The 27,627-nt window shown below is 43.8% G+C and overlaps 2 protein-coding genes across 4 annotated transcripts in view; one reads left to right on the top strand and one right to left on the bottom strand.

The window, feature by feature from the left end:
- The first annotated feature begins 1,894 nt into the window (after window positions 1–1,894).
- On the top strand, window positions 1,895–21,130 carry Hmgcs1 (3-hydroxy-3-methylglutaryl-CoA synthase 1). 2 transcript variants are annotated; one of them, XM_057790032.1, is made up of 11 exons: window positions 1,895–2,019; window positions 6,989–7,047; window positions 12,859–13,316; window positions 13,746–13,871; window positions 14,612–14,776; window positions 16,026–16,191; window positions 16,894–17,064; window positions 17,585–17,691; window positions 18,232–18,357; window positions 18,530–18,693; window positions 19,408–21,130. In XM_057790032.1, exons 3-11 carry the CDS (start codon window positions 12,869–12,871, stop codon window positions 19,495–19,497), a joined length of 1,563 nt encoding a protein of 520 aa, XP_057646015.1. In that variant the 5' UTR covers window positions 1,895–2,019; window positions 6,989–7,047; window positions 12,859–12,868; the 3' UTR covers window positions 19,498–21,130. The 2 variants fall into 2 exon arrangements, with proteins under 2 accessions (XP_057646015.1, XP_057646016.1); XM_057790033.1 differs by lacking the exon at window positions 6,989–7,047 and having other exon boundaries at window positions 1,905–2,019.
- Window positions 21,131–25,642: 4,512 nt separating this feature from the next.
- The window catches only part of Nim1k (NIM1 serine/threonine protein kinase), a 49,816-nt gene continuing 47,831 nt past the window's right edge, over window positions 25,643–27,627 (bottom strand). For both annotated transcript variants that reach the window (XM_057789822.1, XM_057789823.1), the window contains exon 4: window positions 25,643–26,552. In XM_057789822.1, the coding sequence (XP_057645805.1) occupies window positions 25,803–26,552 (750 nt within the window). In that variant the 3' untranslated portion in view covers window positions 25,643–25,802. The remainder of the gene's footprint in view (window positions 26,553–27,627) is intronic.

Genomic DNA, 27,627 nt, shown 5'->3' with positions numbered 1-27,627 from the left:
CTACAAAGCGAGTTAAGGGACAGCTATCTCTACAAGAGAGATCCTGTATTGAAAAAAAAAAAAAAAGAAAGAAACAAAACAAAAAAAAGTCAGCATGTATTAACAAAGCAGGTAACTTCTTTCCACCAACCCAAATGACAAATGTCATCACATAGCACCTGAAACCTAGAGCAGACTTTTTCCTGTGTTGCTGTAGCCTACCACCTGCCGTTCCCACCAAATATTTGGCAAATGCATTCACTGTCTCTGCTCCAAGGCCACAACAGTTCATGTGGCTTCTTCTGTGATGGAACATGTCATTCAGGAAAACACAAACCCATGTTCCCAGGCATGGCTGCTCATATTTAGTCCAGAAACAAAACAAACAAACAAACCAACAACCCACCTCTTTTTTTTTTGTTGTTGTTGTTGTTTTGTTTTTCGAGGCAGGGTTTCTCTGTAGCTTTGGAGCCTGTACTAGCTCTTGTAGACCGGCTGGCCTCGAACTCACAGAGATCTGCCTGCCTCTGCCTCCCAAGTGCTGGAATTAGAGGTGTCTGCCACCACCGTCCAGTTTTTGTTGTTGTTTTATTTGTTTGATTTTTGGGGGGGGGGGGACAACTCACCTCTTATTCCCTTTGGAGCAAGCGCTGTTTTGCTTAGAGTCAGCATCTGTAGTGTACAATAAACTTCACATAGCAGTAGTAGTATGAGACATGGAATTATCAATGGCCCTTACCAGTAGTTCTGGGTGAGTAATGGAATTGAGATAGGAAGAATTAATGCAACCCTGAGCCTCCCTTATTCACTCTCCCCTAAGCTAAGCAGTATGGTTTCTCTATTTGAGTAGGAGAGCAGAAACTACTCTTTGGTTTTTTTTTTTTTTTTTTATTTTATGGCGTATATTCATTGTACACAGTGTTGGATCTCATGTTGACAAGTTATTTCAAGTATGTCATGTCATGTCTATTCGAAGGTAGAAACTGGTCATCCTTCAGAGTCTCTCCGAGAGCATTTGTCGTGTTTGAACTTCTCCTGCTTTCTGAGAGAGTGAGATGGTCTTTATCCTGCGATTCACTATGATGAGAAACATGATACCCTTTTCGTCATTGAAAAAATGTTTTATTTGGTAGCTACCACAGCTCAGACGATACGATGAGTACTGAGCCAGGTGCCAGACTCCCCTAAGCCCCCCAAAAAGTCACTGAACTGGATCAGCTTTCCTTCTCGGCAAGACCTGCATCATTCTCACTGACGCCCAATCCCTAAAATAGCATATTTTAGGTTGACTCAGGAAGAACTGTCTCAATAGCAATTTCTTTAGGAACTGAGGCAGTTTTAAATTGGGGATTTAGAATACTTACAAATTTAGAAATTCAGGGTGAAGTCAGTCGTGTGCTTTAACTTGTGATGCTGGCTCACTTCGCTGTTCTGGAAACTGAAAAACATCAAGATTGAATTCAAATCAAGTACTTCAAATATTTTACAGGAGAAGCATTGCTGTGGTTGCTAGGCAACCTGACAGCCTCCCAAGCCCGGACCAGCTCACCTCCCACACTTGACCATCTCGCCCCAGCAGTGGGACGCGGAGTCGCCATTGGTCCCTAGCTCCTCTCACTGACCTTCAATTGGTCAGAGAGCCTCTCACTCCGCTCCCGTTGGCTCTCGCCGTCTCTCGCCGCCCAGCCATTGGCAGGCACGTTCTCGGGCCACCCTACGTCACCGTCTCACCCCACTTCCCCGGTCCTCCGACTTTGTCCCCGCCCCTTACCCCGCCCTTCCCTCCGCGAGGGAAAACCCTAGCGAGTCACCGCCTCTCATTTCCTTCCCATTGGCAGAAAGCGGCCTGAGGGGCGGGCGCTGCTGAGCGACTCTGCGCGCCGGGATTGGCTGCGGGAGCCGCTGTCCCGCCCCTTGCCGCCTCCCGGCGGTGCCGGAGTCGGGTGGGTCGGTGGCTATAAAGCTGCTGAGGGCGGGAGGCGCCGTGCACTGTCCTCCGTGGGTTGCTCCTTTCTTCAGCCGGGGTCCGGTCGCGTTTGGGTGAGTGTCCCGCGCGGGACGGGACAGCCGGCGGCCGAGGCGCCGCGGGCGGCGTACACGGGGAGGAGGCGATGTCCTTGACTAGGCCGGAAGGCACAGCGCTCTGCTCCGTTCAGGGTGAAGGTGTCGACCCGGTCCCGGAGGACGGGGTGCCGGGAGTGGGCTTGTGCGGGAGCTCGCGAGCCGGGGAGCCGGGGCGGACAAGGGGACCCGGACTTCGCTGTGTGCTGGCGGGGCGCCGAGAGAAGGCAAAGAGCGTTGAGGGCCCGGTGTTCTGATGACATAGTCAGAAGTCGGAGTCGCCTCTGAGGTAGCTGTGACCACCGAAGTGGGGCATCAGCAGGGGTTGAGAAGGGAGCTGGGCTGTCAGCGTTCCTCCGGTTAATGGTGGACCCCAAAGGGATGGGGAAGCCCAGGCTCAGATGCAGACTAGTAGGTTGGCAGGGGGTGTGTCCTCCCTCCACGTACACCATTGATGAGAGGAAGTGGGGAGCGTTACTTTTGCCCAATTCGTGTGCACGAAATCACACCTGTGATTTAGACCTAGTCAAAGACTGATGCTCTGGACATCTTTGGTATGTGGCTTGCTTAAAATAATGAGTGAGCTCGAGTCCCCTCTCTCCCTCGTCCTCCTCCTCCCCGCCCTCCTGTTAATATCTTCACGATATTTAATAACAACCAGCCTTAAGTGTTGTGAGGATGTGATGGTCCTGGGCCCGCAGAACCTATCACACAGATAGACTTAGGGTTAAGTGAAGGAAATTTCAAAGCCAAGCGTATGGGAATCTTTGAAAACGTGACCTTCTTTGATCCCTGGTAGAGAAAGAATTGCTTTGCGACATTCTAGAGGAGGGAATTGGGGAGTAGGTGGCAGGAGGCACTTACTTGTCCTTCTTGTCAAGCTCGCCCCTGTAGCCTTGGCCTCGGGCCATCTCTGACTGCCTTCAACTACCCACCTCTGCTGCCACCCCTCCCTCTGCTGGTGATCTGGCCTACCCGGGAGCGAGATGGTTAGCCCGTTCTGATGGCTGCCAACATTTGCTGTATTTTAGGGATGAATCGTGAGAAGCAAGGCATGCTAACAGCACACCTAACTACTCATAGTTACAGATTTTTTTCCTCCCAAGCTGTGGTATAATTTGTATTGTATAGATTCCATCAGATTGGAGACAGACTGAAAGTCTCAGAAGGTATCCACAAGTGTTTCTTTGCAGGCTGAGACTTCTGAGCAGTTTGTGTTCTTTGATCAGACTTTACATTTCAGCCATTTTTTTGCATGGAGATGAAGAGCAAGGATAACCTGTCCCATGAAAAGGAGAGACTGCCTTTTCTTTGTGCCTAACCTTTGTAGGTATTTCCTAAATTAGCAGATATTTCCTGTAGTGCAGTTCTGGTGTCTTCTGCAATTGCAGTTCTCAGAAGGCTTGGAAAAGCTGGGGAAGAGGGAATATAAAGATTTATGTTTGAAGTCACTGAAGTCCATGTCATCTGGGCCTTGAATTTAATTTTTGTCTTTCATAAATACCTCTTATTGTTTATACGTGTCATCTGATGGAGTTGTTTTTGATGATTTTTAAACTGAGGTTTTAGCTGCATTACTTTCAATAGAAACATAGAATCCAAGACATTGATGGAACATGGGTTTTCTGGATCTTCTAGAATGGTTTAATACCTAGCTGTAGCATTCAGTATCCAGCAGAACTGTTAGGTGTGGTTGAAGGACATGTGTATCAGAATATACACATTTTTACGTTTATGTACTCCAGAGAGGTCAAACGTGATGATAGTTTCATTTAGAAAGGGAACACAACCTCCCCACTTGATTTAGGGCTTAGAAAGCCATATAGTCGACAGCTGTGTCACTTTGAAATTAAAAAGGTTGGGAAACATGTTACCTAATTAATGGCTTCATGTTAGTACTAGAATCTTCATCTCTTCAGCCTATTGCTTGGCACTTGTTGATGTTCCCTTAGTGTCTGTCAAGTGAACAATAAAGAGAAAGAAAGTAACCTTTCGAAGCTCACTCTTTATAGGGTTTGTGGGTATGTGTCTGTTCATGTGCTAATGAGTAGAAGAGGGGCAAACTTCCTTTTTCTGACTTTGTTCAGATTAGGATCTGGGAATGATGCAAATCCATCCTTTGCTTTAAACAGTAGTGAGTAACAGTCAAGTTCTGTAAACTCCTAAACAATGTTTGACTCTATAACCTTAGCTTATCTCAGAAGTAAGAACAAAAACTTCCTGGTGATGAGTATTCAGATACGTAAATCTTTAAAAACAAATGCTCTAGAATTGTTATAGCACCAAATTCAGCCAATCTTTTAAGTACCCTTTACTCAAAGTCTCTACAAATGGTCAGATCAATCAGATAAGCTGGGCATGGTTCATATCTTTAATTTCAGTACTTGGTGAAGCAGAGCTAAGACAGCTTGGATCTCTCTGCAAGTTCGAGGCCAGACTGAGTTCTAGAACAACTAATCTACACAGAAACCCTGTCTCGAGAAATCAATCAACCAACAAACCAAAAAGAATCAAACTATACAGTCCAATTCCTCATAACTAATATTTCAGTGGCATAGGCTATACAGACTGGACTGTGAATGATGCATCTGGATAGGAATACAGGTCCTTGTAATTTAGAAAACTCTGTAATTTACCTAGAAAAGTTTTCTAGAAAAGAGGGCTTAGAAGAGAGCCTTGAAGGATGCATAGAGGCTCCCAAGCCCCATCCCATGTCCTGTTTTCAACAAGTGGAGCACTTGACACCAAGTCTTAATGACCTGAGTTCAGTCCTCAGAACATGGAGGTAGAAGAAAAGAAGCCATCATGGGGAGTTGTTTGTCCTTTGACTCACACACTAGCCATGGCGCATGAACACACACACATACATACAGTAGATACGTAAATGGGACTAGACTCTCTGATTGGCAGACCAGGAGTTGTGGGAGAGTCGGGGCTGTGTGTGTTTTACTTGGAGATCTAGGTACAATTGTACAGATGAGGGTAAAGACTAACAACTTTTGGTTATAGCCTCCTAAAGAAAGATGAACATCCCAGTAGCCTGGTTTTCTCTCCAGTGATCAACAAATAACTGCTTACAGTTATTCAGGGACCAGTGTATACTAGAGTAGTTTATCTGAGGACTTGTTTGAATCAAGGCTGGGGAATGAGCTAAAAGGAGAAATTCTGTTGAGTAAGTGCAGCAAGTTCTATTAGTCTTGGCCAAATTCAGACTGCCTGTACCATGATTTGTGAGTCTCCAAGCCTTTGTTGTCGTGTGTGTGGCTGCTTGCAGCTCTTTAACTGCTTCTTGATCCCTGTTGATTCCTCTTATCTGTTCCGTAGAGATGTTACAGTCTGATAACTTTAGATTTTGTCACTATGGACTGTGTATCCTTTATCAGAAATGCTTGAGTCTGGAAGTAAATTTCATGTTTTGAAACACTTGCATGCTTGTGTGTTTGTGTAAGGAAGGGAGAGATTGATTTTGTAGATAAGACCCAAGTCCAAAGGTAAAATTAATGTTTCACATACACCTTACACACCGAGTCTGAAGATACGGCATTCCTACTGTTGCAAGCATTTTGACTGACCTGTCACACGAGTTCAGGTGAGGTTTCTACACGCAGCATCATGTCAGCATTGGAAAACTTGGACTTTGGTGCACCTAGGCTTCAAGTTTTTCCGATCAAAGATGCAGAACTGCGCCCTGCCAGCAACTGTAGAATAGAATCTAAAGCTTATGCCTCTCTGGTGGGTCGTCTCCCAGATGCTGTTCCTCTTTTGTGGGAATCATACAGACTTTATGTTCCGACTGTTTTTTCTCTGCATTATTAATGTGCTCAGGTTCTCTATGTGTGTCTTTCTCCACCCTCCTCCTATTTCCCTCCCCAGTTTAATTAAAGTAGGAAGAGGACTGAGGGTGTGGCCAGTACTTGACTGGCAAAAGGGAGGCCCTAGTTTGATCCCTGCACTGTGAAAATAAACAAATGGAAAAGGTGCATGGTAGTGTTTCAGGGGAAATGCCTTTGCTGCAAATTAGTAAGTTGTTGCACCTCAACGTGGGGAAGGAATGGTATTTTCTACCCTACTGAGAAATGGTCTTGACTTGGTCTCCTTAGTTTACAGATAACACAGCATAGTTTGAGACAATAAGGAATGAATGATAAGCCATTTCCTGAAAGTGTATGTATAATGCTGTACTCAAAGGCTTCCCCCTTTGGAATGTAATATTCTCTTTTCTTAAAAATTGCTTATTCTGGGGCTGTAGTAGCTCAGTGTTGTAGAGCAGTTCCATGTTTCATCTTCTCAACAAGCCCTTCAGAGTGAGCTGGTGGGGGTGGGTATCTTGATTTTTACGGGTGAGGAAATTGAGATTCGAAGAGACACAAATTCTTGCTAAAACTCCTTCAGTGCTAATAAGCTGGAAACTGTAGGCCTCTTTATTCTAGAAGCTTGCTAGCCCCATAGAGTTTACTTCTTTTTTTTTTAATTTTTATTTATTTATTTATTATGTGTACAGTATTCTCAGTATTCTGTGTGTATGCCTGCAGGCCAGAAGAGGGCACCAGATCTTACTACAGATGGTTGTGAGCCACCATGTGGTTGCTGGGAATTGAACTCAGGACCTTTGGAAGAGCAGGCAGTGCTCTTAACCGCTGAGCCATCTCTCCAGCCCCTTACTTCTTTTTTTTAAATCCCAGTTCTTGGAAGTGCATGTTCATGAGAAGACCGCTACTCTCCCCGCAGAGTCTGCAGTCTGAGTGCTGTGATGATGGTTCCTCAGCAGAGCCGTAAGGCTGCTGCCATAAGGACTCAAAGTGCCATCTTTTTCTAAGCATGCGTTGAACTGTTTTTTGCATAATGTGATTAAATAAGGAAGTCCTTGCTTTAATTCTCTTTGAATTGAAGTCGTTGATTTGTGTAGTCCTTTATGAGTTTAAAAGAAGTTCTCCTTTGAAACTTGTAGTGCCCGAAGGAGGAACCAGTGAGCGACCTGGAGACTGCAGTTCTCTGTCCTTCGCACAGGTATGGCCAGTCACGTCTTTTATTTATTTATTTATTTATTTATTTATTTATTTATTTATTTATTTATTATGGATACAATATTCTTTCTATGTGTATGCCTGCAGGCCAGAAGAGGGCACCAGACCCCATTACAGATGGTTGTGAGCCACCATGTGGGTAGCTGGGAACTGAACTCAGGTCCTTTGGAAGAGCAGGCAATGCTCTTAACCGCTGAGCCATCTCTCCAGCCCCCTGGCCAGTCACGTCTTAAGGAAGGTGTTTTCTCTAGTGGGAGGGGTGTAATTTTAATTTTTAGAACTAATGACAGTTTTATGTGCCAAACTTTTTTCTCCCTCCCCGCTCCTTTCTTTCACTATGTCACCTGGCTGGAACTTGCCTATCTGCCTGCTTCTCCCTCCCAAGCAATGGGATTTAAGGCACATACCACCATGCCTTGAGACGTATATTCCTAAAACTATTCTTAGGATTATATGTTACCTGGAAAATTTAGTTAATGTTATAAATTCCTCTGGAGACTTTCTAATTTTGTATTTAAAAGTTAGTGTCTGCTTATAACATGAAAAATATAGGTAATAAACTTAATCTGAAATAGTCACAGGTAGGCATGCCTGCCAACAGTATATACATGTATTTGTTTATTTATTTATTTGCCATTTGAAGTTTGAGGCAGGATCTTATTTGGTATCTGACTCAGTTCTGTCTTGGCCTTCCAAATGCTGAGATTTCAGTAGTTTGACATTGCAGTCTGCAGCTATAGTGCTCTGGGTGAGTCCTTACGGTTCCATGAGAACAGACAGCGGCTGCAGTGTTTAGACCAGTAATCTAGTTATTTGCAGCTATTGCAGCGCCACACAGTTTCATAGGAAAAAGATGCTGACCCTAAGCAGTAAAGGGAGAGCTGGAGAATCTGCAGGAGCTAAAAACTGTCAGGTGTGGGCCCGCAGGGAGTGGCTGCAGAGAGCTCAGCCAGGAGACTCAAGATAGCCCAAGGCGCCAGAGCTCCAGTCCTCTGCCTTCCTCCTCCCCACTTCTTTGTTCTCTCTCCTTTACTATTCTCAGTGGGAGGGGAGTGCGCTTCTTACCCCTAGCTAAAGGTCTAGAAAGTATCACAAGTATACAAGATTTCTTACCTGACTTTGTTAAGGCATGTAGCATCTTTTGTCCCCCAGAGAGCGTGGTCCCTTTAGAGGGCAGAGGACCGTTTTCAGAGGGTGGTGGCTGTTGGAAAACTTGGTTTCCTAATTTTTGTGGTAGGCATGTATATACTTTTTGCCTCCTTTTAAAATTGAGATTGAAAGGAGAAATCTTTGTATTTTATTATAAATATAGAATCTTCATTTGCTGTCAGTTTTTTTTAATTGCAAGTTTAACGCCGTGAAAGGTAATTTATTATCAACAATTTAAGCTATGTGAGAGAATGTTTTAACTGTTAGGTTTTCAAGTTCTGTTTAGAAAATCACTGTGTTTTAGGAATCACCATGAATTAACCAAAATATCTCATCCCCTGGCAGGATAAGGAGTCAAAACACTATAATTCAATTGTTTCTGACTATTCTGTCTATTCTGGTCTATTACACAGCATTTGGGAGGAGACCCGACTGTAACCTTTATGCTGGAAGTTATGTCAACTTTCTGTTCTTCTAAATGCCACTTTCTGCTTTTCTAAATGTTGCCAAGTGATCACTTTTTCTCTGCTGTGTCATACTCTTAGCTGGGTGTTGTCTGGTTGCCTGGTTGGTTCCCCACCCCATTAGAGCTGTTGTATTTCAAATTGGATATCTATTTACCAACAACACACTGAAAACATCTCTGCCGCTAGGAAATCTCTGAGAATGAATAATATTGACCAAATCAGACAGTGTTCATAGATGTGCAGTGTGTGTGTATAGTCAGAAGCATGAGCTTGACGCCTTGTGGGCTGTTTGAGCTAACCTATACTTTTGTGACAGGTGATTTGATATTTAGCAGCAACATAATCTCAGATCTTCACTAAATTTACTAGTGGGAAAGTACATTGCAATGTTAAGAGGTTATGGATTTGTTCATTTGATTTCCAAAAGCTTTGTAAGTCTGTGGGCAAAGGCAAGGCAGAAAGTCCCACTGTCTTCATCATGTCGCAAGCAGTTTGAAGAGCTGAAAGGAAGCTGAGGGAAAGGCTGGTGAGGGGGTCACTCCGACTGCCTCTGCGGTGGGCACTCAGAAGGGAGTCTGTGGATGGGTCACCTACATGCTGTCATAGTATCTGGGCTGGCTTCCTTCTCTGTTTATGTTTTCCTTGAGGATCTGGAGATTGAATTCAGGGCCCTGTATGCTGATCTATTTGTCTTAATGCTGAGTTTTGAACCTTTTGCTGTATGTTATGCGGAGGACTAGTAATGCACAGCTCCTTATGTCTTCATCTCCACCTCAGTGTAGTCAGGTGGGTACCGACTTTAGACAGCCATAGAATTGGCAGAGAGATTCTGTAGTAGCACCAAGTGAAGACAGCAGATGCAAGTACCTCTCAGCTTGTTCCTTCTGATTTAAAGCACAGAAAAGGAGCTGAAGATTTAGGAGATAGGAAGGTAGGGACTTTTTTTTTATCTTGCCAGGTGGTGGTGGCACACACCCTTAATCCCAGTACTTCCAGAGGCAGAGGTCAGCCTGGTCTACAAAGTGAGTTCCAGGACAGCTGGGGCTATACAGAGAAATCCTGTCTCAAAACCTTTTTTAAAAAGGACTACTTTACTATTCTTTTTAGGCTACCACTGGAATGATCCCCTTGTAATGTAATGTATGTTTCTGTGTCTGTTGCTAAAGACACTTTTTTTTTATTAAATGTAATGAGCACTGAACCAGTGCCAGTAATTTAGGGCTTAAAATACATAACTGGCAAATTATCACATTTAGTTGTTGTTTTCCTGTTGTAGTATCTACACTTTGCTTGGTAAAATGGGTATATGAAAGTCTAAGAAATGAAGAGATTCAAAGGTATTGGACTTAATTGAGGTTACCCTGGTCTATTAGTCTGCTTAGATACCATAACAAATTAGCCCCATATCAAATAGTACTATAACCTGGAGGGATTAAACAACAGAATTTTTGTTTTTAGAAAGATGTATTTATTATGTATACAGTGTTCTGCCTGCATGTGTGCCTGCAGGCCAGAAGAGGGCACCAGATCATCTTATAGATGGTAGTTACCATGTGGTTGCTGGGAATGGAACTCAGGACCTCCGAGTGCTCTTAACCTCTGAGCCATCTCTCCAGCCCCCCACCTTTTTTTTTTTTTTTTGCAAAGTTTTGGAGTACAGCTCAAGATACATGATCACTTCTTTAAAGCTCTTTTGTGGATTGGAGATGTCATGACCCTTCATGGAAGGTACAGAATGCATGAATACAGACCTGAACCAGCTCTCTAGTATCTTCTTGTAAGGGTGCTATCCGAGCTGGTAAAGGCTAGGCTCACAATCAGAAATGCTAGGGTACTGATTCCATCGTGAGGTCCCCATTCTCATGACCTCTCCTCCCATCCTCTCAAGGACCATCTCTCCAAATGCCATACCAAAAGGGGGGGGGGTTCCAGTGTTTCCATAGTTAGAGCTTAGCATTCTATTTATTTATTTGGAAACAGTCTCACTATGTTGCCCAAGCTGTCCTTGAACTTCTGGGCTCAAGTGATCCTCCTGCCCAGCCTTCTAAGTGCTAGGTTCATATTGCCATCACGGTGTCTGCCATTTCTGAATTCTTTTTATATCGAGTTGTAATTCCCTGTCTGTGTTACAGAGAATATTTATAATACAGCATCCATTAAAGAACTGTAAAAGAGTAAGAAGGCTTTGGTTCTGTCCTTTTGGTTTCTATCATAACCTCTGATATCATCATATCACAATGGGATTCAATTTCCCCAGACTACATGGCTGCCAGACATAAAGAGTGTGTTATAGCAAATTGTTTCTTGGAATTAAAAAAAAAAAAAGCCAGGCATTGTGCCACATGCCTTTGATCCCAGATCCCAGTACTACTTGGGAGGCAGAGGCAGGTGCAGATGTTTGTCTATGGGTTTGAAGCCAGCTTGGTCTATATAGTGAGTTTCAGGCTAGCTAAAGCTACACTTAGTGAGACCTATCTCAACACTATCTCCTAAAAAAAGAGAAGAGAGTCTGTGTCTAGCAGATTAAGTTATAGAGTAAGATTCTATCAAAAAAGTAAAATCTTTAACCTAGATGTTAAGTGCTTATTTATTATGTTCTTGTTTGGTTTGGTTTTTTGAGATAGGATTTCTCTGTGTAGCTCTGGCTGACCTGGAACTCACTTTGTAGACCAGACTAGCCTCGAACTCACAGAGATCCACCCGCCTCCCGAGTGCTGGGATTAAAGGCGTGTGCCACCATGCCCGGCTATTATGTTTTAATATATTCACAGCCTAATGACTTGTTCTCTGAAGGTGTTTAATATTCTAAGGACCAAACCTCTGCTTTAGATATCTCCCCAGGATCTCAATAATTAATTAACGTATAATCTTAAAGCGGGTGTTGGGAGTGGCAGAGGACAGGTGATGCGGGTTTGACTTTTCCTTTTTAGTGTCAGAGTAGCAGTAGGTTGTCAGATTCTGTAGAAGATAGCAAACTGATTTGTCAAATTACATGTTTAGATGGGCGGAGAACTAAAAGTCCCATCTCTTGATCAGCACTGCCCAGCTATTACATAACTAACATAGGAACTGTGGTCTCGTAGGGTTTGAAGAATGGCCCCTGCCTTGTGTCACCGCAGCTCAGCCAGTAGGTTTGTAACCAGTTCCTCTATTAACAAGGTCCTCCACACACACCCTGTGGGAAACATCCAGACTGGTTTTTCATTTCTTGATGACTAAACCTTTTAAAGGCCTTGAGGCACCTAGGTTAAATGACTTAGTCCCAGGGTAGATGACAGTGGTCTGAAGGGCTAGCTTTTTGTTGTCATTGTTTTGGTAGGTAAATCTAGACAATGGTTGATTTGTTTATACTTTTTGATAGTGGTCAGAAATAAATACTCTCTTTGGTTGATTATTCATATACTTTAAAAAAGATTTTGTTTGGTTGTTGTTATGTTGTTTGTTTGCTTGGTTGGTTGGTTTTGGTTTTTCAAGACAGGGTTTCTCTAGCTTTGGAGCCTGTCCTGGAACTAGCTCTTGTAGCCCAGGCTGGCCTTGAACTCACAGAGATCCACCTGCCTCTGCCTCCCCAGTGGAGGCCAGAGGGTAGAGACCCCTGAAACTGGGGCTGCTGAAGGTTGTGAGCCACCTGATGTGGGTGCTAGGAATGAAAGCCAGGTCCTCTGGAAAAGGAATCAGCTCTCAACTGCTAAGCCATCTCTCCAGAGCCTGTCAGTCATACTTTTAAGTTAATCATTTTATTTCATAGTTACTTATTACAGAAAAATTTTATGAAAGAGTCCCTCATCTCTCTCTCTCTGTGTGTGTGTGTGTGTGTGTGTGTGTGTGTGTGATGCTGGGGATTGAACCCAGAGTCTTGCACACTTTAGGCAAGTGCTCTGCCACTGAACTATATATATCCCAGCCCTTAAATGATGTTTTAAGTCTTAAGATACCCGATATTGAGAAAGGTGGAAGCCTTTCTAAAAGGCAATAATTTAAGCTAATAAATCATACTCCTTTCATGAAGTTGCTGCTTTGCATATTTTTAACTGACTGTCCCCAATACAATGTGCTAAACTTAGAGAATCTGCAGTAATCCAGGTGACTTTTGAATTCTCACCATCTGTTTTGCAGCCTTGAACCTGAAAAGTCAGCAACCTAAGATCTAAAACTATGGACTTTTTTTCTTTGCACAGCTCTTTCACCATGCCTGGGTCACTTCCGTTGAATGCAGAAGCTTGCTGGCCAAAAGACGTTGGAATTGTTGCCCTTGAGATCTACTTTCCTTCTCAATATGTTGATCAAGTTGAGTTGGAAAAATACGATGGTGTAGATGCTGGAAAGTATACCATCGGCCTAGGGCAGGCCAGGATGGGCTTCTGCACGGATCGGGAAGACATCAACTCTCTTTGCCTGACTGTGGTTCAGAATCTGATGGAGAGAAATAGCCTGTCCTATGATTGCATTGGGCGGCTAGAAGTCGGAACAGAGACAATCATCGACAAATCAAAATCAGTGAAGTCGAATTTGATGCAGCTGTTTGAGGAGTCTGGGAATACAGATATAGAAGGAATAGATACAACTAATGCATGCTACGGAGGCACAGCTGCGGTCTTTAACGCTGTCAACTGGATTGAATCCAGCTCTTGGGATGGTATGTTCCATGTCTGCATTCTGAAGCAGAGACAAAAGCGAACACACAAACGCACGGACACAGACGCACATAGCCCTTCCTGAGGATGTACAGACCTGATACCTCTTCTGTTTAGGGATAAGGATGGAACTCAGGTCTCTAGCAATGACTAGTGTCCTCAGCCCTCCAGTGGCTATTTAGACAGTGTTGTGTGTTAACTAGTACTAGCTGCAATCGTTCAGATAATTCAGAAAGATGACTGTGACTTTCAGCTTATGTGAACTGTTTACTTTAGGAGCAGTAATAGGAAAAAATTATCCATTCAAAATTTAGACAGAAAGCTTTGCTTTTTCTTTCTTTCTTTCTTGGGGAAAGCATATTCTGGGGAAAATACAACCGACCTTTGAGTTCACATGCGTGATTTTGATCACTCTGCATTACTTTTTTCAGGCCGGTATGCTCTGGTAGTTGCAGGAGATATTGCTATCTATGCCACAGGAAATGCCAGACCTACAGGTGGCGTCGGAGCTGTGGCTCTGCTAATTGGGCCAAATGCTCCTTTAATTTTTGAACGAGGTGAGTATTTGAGAAGACATTTATTTTTTGTGGTGCGGAACTTGAACCTTGGGCCTTGTGCATGGTAGGCAAGCGTTCTTCACCTGAGCTTTATCCCAGGCCCCTTGTTTTTAAATGTCGAGACACTGGTTATCACCGCATGCTGCAGGCTGACCTGGAGCTCTCTGTGTAGCCCAGGGATGCCTGCAGCCTTGCTCCTTCTGTTTTGGCTTCTAAATACCTGGGATTACACAGGTATCTAGACCTCCCTACACAGGTCTGTGCTAGCAGGTCCAGCTAATTTATTTGTATTTACTTGTTTCAGTGACACAAAGTTCTGAGGAATTTGAGTGTAGTAGTAGAAGCTACCACTTGCTGAATGTTTATTGACTGACAAGTGCTTTATGTGTTATTACTTTATCTTTGTACCTTTTGTCCAAAAGGTAGAGTTGTCCTCCCTCTACCAAGAAATCAAATGGGCTGAGGTAGAGTTGAAGAAATAACTAGAGTAGTGATTGACAGGTTCACTTACCCTCAGGACAACCGCATCGATTCATAGATTCGCTTAGGAAACTTGCAGCAGTCTTGGGACTACCCGTGGTGCTCCAGGTTTTATTTAATTTTGACTTCACCTTGCGCTTTCTATGCTGAAGTGCTATGGGTTGATGGACTGAGAAGAGCGCGTAAATAAGGCAGTGTGCTGCTACAGTGCAGGCATCGTGAAGCAGGAGTGGATCAGCATCTTCTGTTTGGTTCTGTAGGGCTCCGTGGGACACACATGCAGCATGCCTATGACTTCTACAAGCCTGACATGCTGTCCGAATACCCTGTAGTAGATGGGAAACTCTCCATACAGTGCTACCTCAGTGCACTGGACCGCTGCTACTCTGTCTACCGCAAGAAGATCCGTGCCCAGTGGCAGAAAGGTGGGTTTCCTCCAACCCCGTTTCTTTTTTTTTTTTTTTTTTTAAGATTTATTTATTATGTATACAACATTCCTTCCATGTATGCCTGCAGGCCAGAAGAGGGCACCAGATCTCATTATAGATGGCTGTGAGCCACCATGTGGTTGCTGGGAATTGAACTCAGGACCTCTGGAAGAACAGCCAGTGCTCTTAACCACTGAGCCATCTCTCCAGCCCCAACCCCGTTTCTTGTACTAGGTTCTGGTATCTACAGAGCAGTAGTAATGTGACTGTAATGAGAAACTTCTTTGTGAACTGCCTTCGTTATTAATATCTTTTCCACTTTTTCGTGTACTAAATAACATTTTCCCATAGTCTGAGAGTGTGTAATTTAGGTAAAGACATAAGTATTTTTCTAAAACTTAGGTTGATTTGTCAATTACATTACAAAATAAAATTGAGCTTTGTTAATTTTGAGAAAAATATTTAAACAAGTTTTAGTTTTCAACTATTTTTCAGAGGCAACTGTCTAAAAAGTTAGTTTTTTCTTATTACAGTTTGACTTTAGAAAAGAGAGGGTTAAAAATAATATTCAAGATAAATATTGAGGAACATCGTAGCCACAAAAAGGATCATTGTATAGTGGTATATAAAATACACTGTTTTACAGAAAATATGTAACAATGCTTGCTATTTGTACTATACTTAACAGTGTATGTTAAATGTCATTCTTTAAAGGTAGTATTTCATGAGCTAGAGTCTAGTTTTATAACCTGGACTGGCTTCAAACTCATGGTCCTCCTTCATCAGGCCGTGTTTTTAATAAGCCAGTGATATTTCAGCTTTTTGATTAGAACCCCACAGTATATGTATATCTCTGAACAGAGGCAGAAGTGCCATGAAATGACCCATGCTGCAAATTAATGCAGCTTGCCATTTTTCTATTCTTTAGAAAAAGAGAGGCTGATCAACTGATCTGCTAATAGGTTATGACTCTTAGCGCTGAAAATCAGTGATGTGGTCCTACGTAACTGAGTGTCTTGTTTAACTACACATTCTAAACCTTTGAGCAATTTCATAAGATAGGTTGGGGTTGCTGTTTAAGGACCTGGGTGAGTGGCTCTTCTGTCTCCATCCCCTCTGCTCTCTTTGCAGTGCAGTACGAAAACTTGTTTCCGCTCTTAAGATTAGTGAGTAAGTAAAGACAGAAACATCCTAAAGTCGAGCTGGCTTCTGTGCATTTCATGGTTTCCTTGCTCTTCTGTTCCAGAGGGAAACGATAAAGATTTCACCTTGAATGATTTTGGCTTCATGATCTTTCACTCGCCATATTGTAAACTGGTGCAGAAATCTCTAGCTCGGATGTTCCTGAATGACTTTCTTAATGATCAGAACAGAGATAAAAACAGTATTTACAGTGGCCTGGAAGCCTTTGGGTAAGAAAGCTGTTATGTGCTTATTTAAAATGTTTATTTGTATATTACCCTCCCCCTGCTGGGATCCCCCCAACCACTCTGGCAGGAAAAGGGCAGCTTGCTACACCCAGGAGCAGGTCTGGGGCTGCTAGAAGCTCCAGGCAGGGGGCTGGAGGCGGCTCACAAAGGCTTGCCCTCCAGAGCACTGCCACCTAGTTTTTCTGCCAGGGTGCCACGGTCCTTGACCACCTAGTAGCAGTTTGCTTGTAATTCATGCTTGATTCCTGTCATCTCCTTTTTGATGGCATCCTTGGAGCTGGTATAGATTATTTCACTCTTAAGGAGTGCAGTCTCTGGCCCAGAAGATGAACACAATTCCTCCTTGCTCTCCTTTGTCTCATAGGTTGCTAAATTGATAGATAGGGCTGGTTTTGAAAGACTTCCATTCTGTGTTTAGTGGCTGCAAAGCTTCAGTGAATCTGTTAGCCTATTAGTCTTTCAGTGTCAAGGTGTCTTTACTTGATGATAGCCACATCAGGCAAAATACTTAGAAGTGGCTAGCATCATTTATACAATTACCTTGTTGCTCCCTGACTTTTAATTAGTGGCAAAATAAAATCCCATGTGTTCATAGATTTGAATATTAATTGGGACAACTACTAATAAAATAAAAGCATGGTGTTTAGATGCCATATAATTGTTTCCTTAAATATGCTCTTCCAGGGATGTTAAGTTGGAAGATACATACTTTGACAGAGATGTGGAGAAGGCATTTATGAAGGCTAGTTCGGATCTGTTTAACCAGAAAACAAAGGCGTCTCTGCTCGTATCAAATCAGAATGGGAATATGTACACGTCTTCTGTGTATGGGTCCCTCGCTTCTGTTCTGGCACAGTAAGTAGAAACTGCGGTTCCCTGACTCCTCTTCTGACTGCTCTTTATCTTCAGGTCTACTCGGCTGCCATCTACTGTCGGAGGGTGGTATACAGGTTCAGGCTGCAGTTCTTCCCTGAGTACCTGCAGTTGAACCACAAGTCCTTAATGATGAGGATTTATGTGTGGTTCAGTAATTTTACTAAGCCCCATCATTTCCTAAAAGACGTAAGCTTTTGTTTGGAGTATGTACTCTAATACCAGATCCTCAGGTCAGACTCCTTAGTGCAGTATTACCACTCCTAGATCTACAGGAACTTTAAACGAAGCAGGGAATAGTGGCATTTGTAATCCCAACACACAGGAGGCTGAGGCAGGAGGATTGTTAGTGCAAGCCCAGCCTGTGTGGGCAGACCATGTAACAGAAAAACAACAAAAAGAGCTTTAAGTTAGAGCTTGTGTTTAGCTCTGGACTGCTCGAGTGGCTCCTGACAAGATGTCATTTGTATCTGTTAAGTTTGCCCTTTTGTCCCTTACACAGGTACTCACCTCAGCAGTTGGCAGGGAAGAGGATCGGAGTGTTCTCTTATGGGTCTGGCTTGGCTGCCACTTTGTACTCCCTTAAAGTCACGCAAGATGCCACCCCAGGTAAGTGCTGGGTCCTTCAGCAAGGGCACATTGCCAGCCAACCCGCTGAGGTCAGGTGGCTTCAGTAGTCACTCTGATCGATCATTCCATTCTCAATTTCATATCTTCTTGCCAAATAAATTTGTACTCTCTACCCTACAAATCTGCCTTAATACAGCTAATAGACCACATTTTCCCCTGTGGTTTTGACTGTATTGAAGCAAACATTTGTGCTTTCCTTGAGAAAGAAGGAGGAAAAATACTGAGGAACAGTTTAGGAAACCTGGCATCATTAAATTATACTGAGGATTAACTATAGAAAAATTAATACTTATAGTTTCAAATGCCAGGTGTTACTTAGCTTGTAGACTAGCTGATACTAAATAACATCTAGTCGGAGGTGTTAGGAAGTTGTTTCAAGATAGATCTATATTTTAGCTAGACAATAGCCAGTAGTTTTTAAGAGACAAGAAATTATTTGTTGCATTTGGCAACATTTTATTAACTTTCTTGGAGACATGCTACTCTGTCTTCTAATGTTGAACTTACTTGCTCCTGTAGGATCTGCTCTTGACAAAATAACAGCAAGTTTATGTGATCTAAAATCAAGGCTCGACTCAAGAACTTGTGTGGCGCCGGATGTCTTTGCTGAAAACATGAAGCTGAGGGAGGACACACACCACTTAGGTAAGCTTCTGTGTTTGTCGGCTGACTGTGTACAGCCACGGGGAACACGGCACACGAGGCTCGGGAGTGCTGGTGTGACGTCAGTGAAAGCTGCAGAGGAAGATGAAAACTGTTGAGTTTGTTGCCAGATGGGTCATACCGTAAGTAACTTGGTGTCCTGCTTTCCCTTCAGCCAACTATATTCCCCAGTGTTCAATAGATTCACTCTTTGAAGGAACGTGGTACCTAGTTAGAGTGGATGAAAAGCACAGAAGAACTTACGCTCGGCGCCCCTCCACCAATGGCCACAATTTGGAGGAAGGAGTGGGACTTGTACATTCAAACACCGCAACAGAGGTCAGTCACCCGCATCGTTGGTCCTCTTCTTTTCACTCCCGTGTGTCTGGGATTCAGAGCCCTAACAGATACCGCGACTTAGAGAAATATCAGTAAAGCAGAGGGAGTCAGGGTTCCAAGGCCAGCTGTGCTGACTCCAGCTGTGGAGCAATATGGAGGAGGATGCTGAGCCTCTCGTACTTCTCTGAGGCTTTCAGAAGTGACAGCGATAGCTGTGGCTCAAATTCCTGTTGTGTGTGAGGCATGCTGCTTACATTCATTTTATAGCCCTCGGAAATCTTACACTACCCTCTTTGATGTTACAAATGATACTGACTCCAGAGTAAGGTCCCGAGAAGTCAGGATTAGAGCAGTAAGTGGTAAAGCCAGTGGAATCACTAGTTCTCCTATTCGTTACAGCTCCTCTCGTGAGCATGTGATCTTGCTGTTAAACCAGGTGGGCGGCACCTCAAGCTAGTGTCTGAGTTGTGAGTAGATGTTACAGCAAGCGCAGTCTCGGGAGGCCCTCCTCTAGTTACATGAGTAATGGCAGCCATCTCACTGTAAGGTCTGTCTCGGGTGTTGAGCTTCTCCTTGGAAAGCTGTATAGAATGTGAGTGTCAGCGTCAGCCTCTGAATTTTCCTTTAGTAGGTTCTCTGTAGGTAATTTAATCAGTCCTATGATTGATAGTGAAAAAGTTATAAAAGCCAACAACTGTTTTCTTTTCATTTTAGCATATTCCAAGCCCTGCTAAGAAAGTGCCAAGACTCCCTACCACAGCAGCAGAGGCGGAATCAGCTGTCATCAGCAACGGGGAGCACTAAGAGCTTTGTGGGGTAGAAGGCTTCACAGTGACCTGGGGCTGGGATGGGGAATGGAAACAGTTGGAGTATTGGCTGTCTGGGGACAATTTTAAAGATTACTTGTTGTTTAAAGTGTAATGTAACTGAATGTAACTGACACAGAGCCTAGAAAACGGTTGTGTTCTTGGAAAAGTCTTTGCTGAACTTGCTAACACGCTTCCTGTTGTCATCTGGCCAATGGTGAATGTACTGCAATGATGTTAAAGGGCTCTGGAAAACTCTATACCTCTCTGGATGTTTTTATGCATGCAGTTTAGTTTGCAAACACGGCATGAACTGACTGCTTCTGTCGACGATTGAGGAGGTACTAGTGTCCGATTTTAAAAAAATGTTTTTTTTTTAATGTGTAAGAATTTTGTACTTTAACAAATAAAAAAGTACCTGTAGCTTTTTTGAAAAACTTTTCTAGGTTGCGGATTGTGGAATTTAAATGTTACACATAAACCATGCTTGAAAATGGCAAGGCAAATACTATCTTTTTTGAAGGTTTGTAAATCCTGAAGGAGAGGGTAATGGTTCTAGGATCTGGAGGAACCATCATTGAGAAAGGTTAGCTGTGATCACGTGAGCAAAAAGATGTTGGCTCTGAGCAGGCCTCTGCCACAGCAAACGGTTGGTTCTCCTGAGCACTGTGAACACAGCCTGGGAACTGGTTCCAGCCGGTTCATGGTGGCTGGAGCTGGTGTGAGGAAGCAGCCCTGAGCACCCTGCTGGCAAGGAGGACATGGAAAGTAGGAAGAATGGGGCGGGGTATTATTAGGTTACAGTGTTACAAGTCCAGTTTATAGGCCAACAGCTTAAATTCACGGGACACCTTTTTTCTTTGTAGTTTGTGTATTTTTGTGTTTTGTTTTTGTATCTGTCCAATAAAAATAAGAATATAACCCACATTTTCACATAGTGAAAGTTATATATAGTCTGACTGGCCAAAAGGAATATTCACTTCAAGATCTAAGAGTAGAATTCATGACATTTCCCCTTAACTTTCACTTTTAAAACAACAAAAACTACCACATGAGATGAAAAAGGAAATCCCTTGGAACGTTCTCTGGGTGATGTTGGTGCTGAACATGACATGAGCCTCATAGACTGTAAAACAGAGATAGTTGGAACTAATGGACAGAACTAAATTCTTTAAACTTTATTTGCTATTCAATTCTGTGAAGTTTCAGTTATCTAAACTAAACACATAAATGTGTAATGTTTCAGATTGCAAGGTAATATGTAATGTAGCATTTGTAATATATTCTTGTCAATATTAACCAGTAGAATTTTGATTTGTACAGTTTTAATTGGTTAAAATGATTTCATTTTAACATCCACTGCTATAGATTAATGATGTACGTTCAGATTTAAAGAATGGTGGGGAAACAGTGCATGCAATTCTTTTTGCAAGTATTGAGATTTCTGTATGTTTGGAAAAGAGTAATTTAATGTTTGAGTGCCAAGAAGTGGGTTTTCTCAGAGTCCATTGCCGGCAATGGGCAAGCCTGGCGATACTGGCACGGAGCATTGACCATACACCTTACTAACAGCAAGGTGAATAACTTTGAAATAAAGTTTTAGGCAAATATTTCAGATATCTGAGTCTTCTTTCCTTTTCTGAACCAACAATTTGAGCCTGGAATCAGCAGATAGCTCTTTTTAGATCTGAGCCTTCAGTTCTCCACTCTTCTGCTTGTTCCTCAGACACATCCAAACCTTTTTAAGCAACACACTCTGCTTACGCCAGAGGTAAATGTGCCCCATGTGTGGTCCCTGCCTCCCCTTTTAGGAGTCTACGAATTAGAAAGCACAGCAGGTTGTTTTTTTAGCACAGGACAGCTCATGTTATCATTTCGGATCTAGATCGAGTGCACATTAATAATTTGTTTTGTTTTCGGGGCCAGTCCTAGCACTCTGCGTTGAGTCCAGTGTTCTCTTAGGTCACTTTTCTTGCAGGTTCTAGAATCCTAAGAACAACTATACGTTTCCTGTGTCCTACGGGGAATCTCCTTCGTTGTTTTGGGGAGGGTTTGTTTCTGGATTTTTAATTTTACAAATACTCATGTTTGGGCTTCACAATAGATATGAAAAGTTACTTGTGATCCTCCTGTGACCTGAGAGTTTGTCTTTTGTCTGCTACTTGGAATCTTCCGAAGACTGAGACAGAAATTGGTATAGCAAAGATTGTAGCAGGATCTTTCACTTTATATTACATTGCTTCTGTTTTCTTTGAGACAGTGTCTCGTGTAAGCTAGCTTTGAATTCTTGATTCCCCTGCCCCCACCTCCTAAGTGTTGGGATTGAAGGCATGTGCTACCGTGCCCAGCAGAAAACATTTGATCGTAATGTCAAAGTGAGTTTCCTTCAGACTTTTGAAGAGCAGCTCTAACTTAAAGGTTCCTCTGGTTTTTGTTTTGTCCGTAATTGGTTGCAGGAAGAGGGAGCTGACCTGAGATTCTTTGTTCGAAATGGTTTCTGCTAAGGCAGTAATATGCCACAGAGGATTGCAGATACATTCATCGGGTGGTTTCCTGAAGCAGGGCGCCAGGTCCTTTATCAGAACAAGCGCTTTTCACCGGTGTTGAAGCTTGTGGTTTCCTATAGCGTCTTGTCACTACATATTTGTCCGTGAGAAGTAAGAGGCTGGCTAGAATCTCCAGGCAAAGGGATTGTTGCGACACTAAAAACATGAACGTGGTATTGGCAAGCAGGGTTATGGAAACGTGAAATGTAGGATCAACCATCACTACTAAGGCTTGTTATTTGTAGGTGTTGGAGGAAGACAAAGCAGTGGATCCTGTGGTTACCTGAACAAGATGAGGACCCAAGATAAAGACTGAGTTTGGCCAGCTTTTACTATCTACTTAGGAAGCCTGGGAAACAAATGGTAGCCCCAAGTCGGTCAACCACCAATTAAAGGCATACTAAAAGTCAGAGTGTCTTTAAAAAAAAAGGGGAACCTCATCTCTTGCTCCAGAAGGAAACTACAACATCTGAGGGTGGGAGGAGGCTGATTGTTACCTTTCTCCTTTATGAAAGTCAGGGTTTGACAGGAAGACGGGGACCTTCAAGTGAAGTCAGTGCAGTGGGGACGGTTGCAAAACAGTTGTCTTCTGGTGGACAAGGACAGCTCCTTGTCCAGAGACGCTGCCAGGACTTCTAAGACATGCCTGTGTAATGACTTTCTGCTTCCAGAGCCTGTCCTGATGTTTCCATTGTTCGTTGAACCAAGAACCAAAGTGAAGTCTTAACACAGCCAAAGTAGAATATGCAGCAGAAGCTGGTTAATACGTACTGTCAATTTGGGCAGACACGCAAGTGTTAGAAAAGGTGGAGAGGGACTATACGATGGGCTGTGGGAGAGTTCATCATGACAACATTTACCTAGGACTTGGGAGGGGCATCTAAGCTGGTCTTGGTATTCCTCCACGCGGCCATGAGGTTTGGACTGTGACTGTGGCAAACAGCAGATGGGGTGGCTATGGTGGAACCACCCTAGCACACTATTGATATTCTGAGAAACTCCAGGAGATATAAATGTTTGGATTCATTATGCAAGGTGAACAAACATCCCAAGGATGATGCCTTCACTAGGCCGTCCAAAATGCACTGGGTGGCAAGCAAGCAGAACCACCAGGTTGTGATCTGGGCATTACCAGATCCACAGAGCCAACTGTGTGAGTATAGCAGCAATTCATCTTCACCGGAATTGATGCCCACTCGGTCTATGGCTTTGCATCTCTCGCCTGCAGTGTGTCATCCAAATAATCATGCTAGGTCCTAGAGCAGAGGTTCTCAACCTTCCTAGTGCTGGGACCCTTTAATACAGTTCCCCGTGCTGCGGTGATCCCCAACCATAAAATTATTCTCCTTGCTCCTTCATAATTACTTTTGCCACTGTTAACAATCTTAATGTAAATATCTGTGTTTTCCGATGGTGCCACGCAACCCTTGTGAAAGGATCATTGCCCCCCCTTCATGCCCCACAGGATGGGAGCCACTGTCCTAGAGCACACTTGATTCATATCTGATTCATATCTTGATTCATATCTGATAACACTGTATCAAGGACTACAGAACCCCCTTGCATTACCATAGCCCTTACCTTAATGCTACAAACAGAACATGAGTGGCCTAAGGCCCAGCTATATGTGTAACCTGCATTATTGGTCTGCTGTTTCCCAGCGATCGGTGTTTGCTTTAATAATGGCTTCCATGTCCCTTACTGTTTAAAATCACGGGTGTGGGAATCAGGCTGGAAGGAAGATAGACTAATTTCACAATCAGTGACTTGAAGGTTTTGTATTCCTTCCAACAACCTAGGATGAAGTAGATGAACAGTTTAGGGGGTAAGGGGGATGTTTTCACTAGCAACCCCAATGAAACGGCTCTTGTGAATTGGATCTATGACTAATGTGATCGTTTAGGCTGCCCATGCCAGTGGGTACGCAGGGTAAGAATGGAAGTGCTATCCTAATGAAGACACTTGACCCTAAGTATAATAAGGAACTAAAGAAGATGTTGGGAACCCAGAAGATGCTGGTGTGTTACTATTGGAGCCGACGATGGCATTGAGCAGGCAATGGTGGCAATTATGGTCTACCAAGGGGAGGGCAAGCAAGGACTTGAATCCTTTCATGATGACAGTTTGGGTCATGCTACTCGGCACAAATGCTGGTTAAAGGTGAGGAAAAATCAGGGTGGCTGATGGGAGACACAGGTGAGAGTCCAGTTAGAGCCTCCAGGTGGGCACAGCAATGATCGTAGCTCAGAGAGCCTCAAAGCCTGGACCCTGACTAATAGCATCAGCCTCACCTGAGATGTTGTTAAGCAGTCATATCTCATAATAGTGTGTCAAGGAATAGCCACAGACCATGAAGTCATAGATTCCAGTTCACACGAGCCCTTACTGGAATCTCAGTGAAACCATTCTCTTTGCCCCCTTGGGACCCCAAACAGCTCATCAACTTCAGCCTAGATTGTTGGAAAGAATATCAAACTTTCAAGTCACTGGTTTTTAAGGCTCTTGTCCACCCAAGGAGTCACTGAATCTAAAGGCCTGGAGTGGGAACCTGCTGGTCTGGTAAAACAAACTAAGTATTCCTGGTGGCTGGAGTTTGAGAGCCATTGTTACGGCTCTGATAACTCGCTGGGTTGAGTCCTTCCAGGTACCACCCACTCCAAGGAATCTATTTAACAGAGGGACTGACATGGAGAGGGGTGTCTAGAAAGGCCATGTTAGTGTCTGTGTACCACGTCAGGTCCTCCCTGCCATAGTGCTTCCTCCAGCCACCGAGGCCAGCAACCCTTTCCACGCAAGTTAGAAGGCTTCATAGAGACCCCGTTTGACAGTACACTGCCTCGAGCCGCTGCTGTGGCCATTTCCTGCCTTCTCTAAGGTTTCTCTGATGCAGAGGCCTGAGAAGGACAAAGAAATCACTTGGTGTTCACCCAGCACTTTCTGGAAATGTGGGGGTAGGTGATGCCATTGACTACCCTTGCCCAACGGTGAACGAGGGCTGATAAGTCTTTCCCCTTTCATACCTTGGGCAGCCCCTTGAGATGTGATACACATGATGCCTCTCAAGACCCCTGGGAATGAATGGCAGTCACCTAGGCCACTGGCCAACTTTGATAATGTCTTTGAGTTGCCTGTTGCTGTTTCTTCTGTCCCTTGCTACTCTACTGTGGGATCTCTCTCCAAATAAACTACATAAAAGCCTTTGTCTCACTGGTCCTGTTTGGAGGAATCTAATTTATATCCCTGGCTATTAGGCACAATCTCCGCCTTTTCCAAGTCACTGTGGCTACTTCTTTGGTTCTCACACTGTCTTCCAACTCAGGTGGCCCTCCTTAAAGGTCTAATCCAAAGCAGCATGCTTCTGAATTAGGCAATCCTGCGGGAGTCTGCATGGCATCTCCCTTTAGCTGTCATTTTCCTCTAAAAACAAAAATAGCGGCTAGCAAGTATATATGTCTTTCTACATGCAGGAGAACGGGACTGTCTCTGCTTTCTCCTCGGCACCTTAAACAGTGCCTGGCACCTAGCCCTAAATACGTAACATTTCTCCATTAAATGAGAGAATACTCCAGTACGACAAGACAAAGATGTCGAGGCAAGTCAGAATCTAGGCTAAGAGATTCTGGTTGAGGCGGGGGCGGTATGCATATCTCAAATTTAAATTTTATTTAAAAATTACAAAAACATTTCCATCCAAGTTGTCTATGAGAAAAGTTAAAAGCAGAAACTTTGTGGTTAGTTGCCAGCTGCCTGATATCATTTATAAAATTGAACAGAACTTAGATGTGTGTCTTATGCCTCTGTAGATCCGGGAGCCTTTCTTTAGGTCCCTTTCTTTTGGTTCTGGTAGTATCATGATTGGCACACTTTCCAAAGCCTTTTTTCTTTGCACGCGATGTAAGATGATCCTGTAGACCCCTGTGATGGAGCTCCGCGCGTCTCTGCCTTGGTTATTCCGGATATGCTCGTCTGTAATCCCCAAGTGTTCTAAAGTGCTTTTCACCTCACTTTCTTCTTCTTTGAGGGTGCTGGTTTCCGACAAATGTTTAGGGTCCAGTTGGAAAGGTTCCAAAGGGGTGGGGTACGGCACCCCTCGCATCCACTCATTGTTCATGATGTAGTTGATCCCATACCTATCTGTGGGTATGGGCTGAAGGACTCCTCGGATGAGCCGGTGGCAGGGCTCTGACACGTGCTGGGGGATGCTGTAGGTACCCTCGAGGATGCTCTTCTTTAGTTTGGCCACTGTTTCTGCTCGAAATGGCATCGTACCCGTCACCATGAAGTACAGAAGGACCCCCAAGGCCCAGATATCCACATAAACACCAACGTAGTGTTCATCTCGGAAAAGTTCGGGTGCGGCGTAAGGCGGAGACCCACAGAAGGTGTTCAGCATTTCGCCTTTTTTACTTACGGTGCTGAATCCAAAATCTCCCACCTTCACACATGTGCTGCTGGTATAGAACACATTCTCTGCTTTCAGATCTCTGTGAATAATTTGGTTTTCATGCTGTGAAGGAAACATGGGAGACGGTTAATTTTACGCTAAATGGCAAAATAGAAAACAGATCAGTTTCTCTGCAGCAGAGAAGTGGGTGAAGCTGGCATAGACACAGAAATTCAATAGGAACAATTTAAATCATATTAGGAAACTCTAACACAACCTTTAACCCAGTGTAATGCCTTTACCCCTACAAGTAGACCAAAGGTTTGAGTCTTCTGTGCGGTGGCGACTGGGATTTGTGCCGTGCAGACTCTGGAGTTCGCGCCAGTACAAAAGACCCAGATCTTATGCAACTGCGCAATTCTGAGACACAAATAGCGAGCCTTCCTTTTGGAGGTCTTACCTGACTTTTCTCAGTTTTCCCTTGACTGAGACCAAGAGTCAGGAAGTCTTGGGGCCTGCTCCAACATCCTGGTCATACTCCTTTGGGTGGGCTCATATAATTTAGCCAAAAGGAGGGGGTTGAAAATTTGGCAGGTTTCTTGCAACAGGTTTCTTGCTATGTGTTGTCAGTACGTGTCCCTTCCTGCCCTTACATTCTAAGTTCAGGCAATAGTCTTGGGAACTTTGACCTATTTCGTTTTAAAGGCTTGGGTAAAGGTTTAATGCCATTTGTCCCAATGAGTCCTTGGGGTTAACAACACAGGCTTTGCAAGCTGGAACTGGTCAAATTTACATTCAATTCCATCAGCGTGTCAAATAAAGTGCGATGCTGGTGCGCACCTCAGAAGGCTGCTGTGAGGACCATTACAACGCTGGACCCTCAGAGTGGTCTTTGCACACAAATCCAGTGATATCTATGACTGCCCTTCAGCCTGTCTCTTTTCAGAGGCCAGACTTCAGGGAGCAACTGCAGGACACAGGGCTTCTGTGGACCCGTGTCTGCATCATCTGCTGCGGTCCCTGGTGCTCTCCTACCTGGCAGTGGGTAGTGACATACACAAGTTCCTGCTATGTGCCCAGCGAGCGGCTGGCCCGAGCGAGCACACAAAAGAAACAGTTCTCAGAGAAGTTAGGTAGTGTGTGACACAAAATCCAGCTTTATAAAGAAATCATTGGAGAACTAAAGAATGACTTAATT

The sequence above is a fragment of the Chionomys nivalis genome, chromosome 15 (genome assembly GCF_950005125.1).
Source record: "Chionomys nivalis chromosome 15, mChiNiv1.1, whole genome shotgun sequence".
Lineage (NCBI taxonomy): Eukaryota > Metazoa > Chordata > Mammalia > Rodentia > Cricetidae > Chionomys > Chionomys nivalis.
The sequence above is the reverse complement of the archived record's forward strand: the minus strand, read 5'-3'. Positions and strand labels throughout refer to the sequence as shown.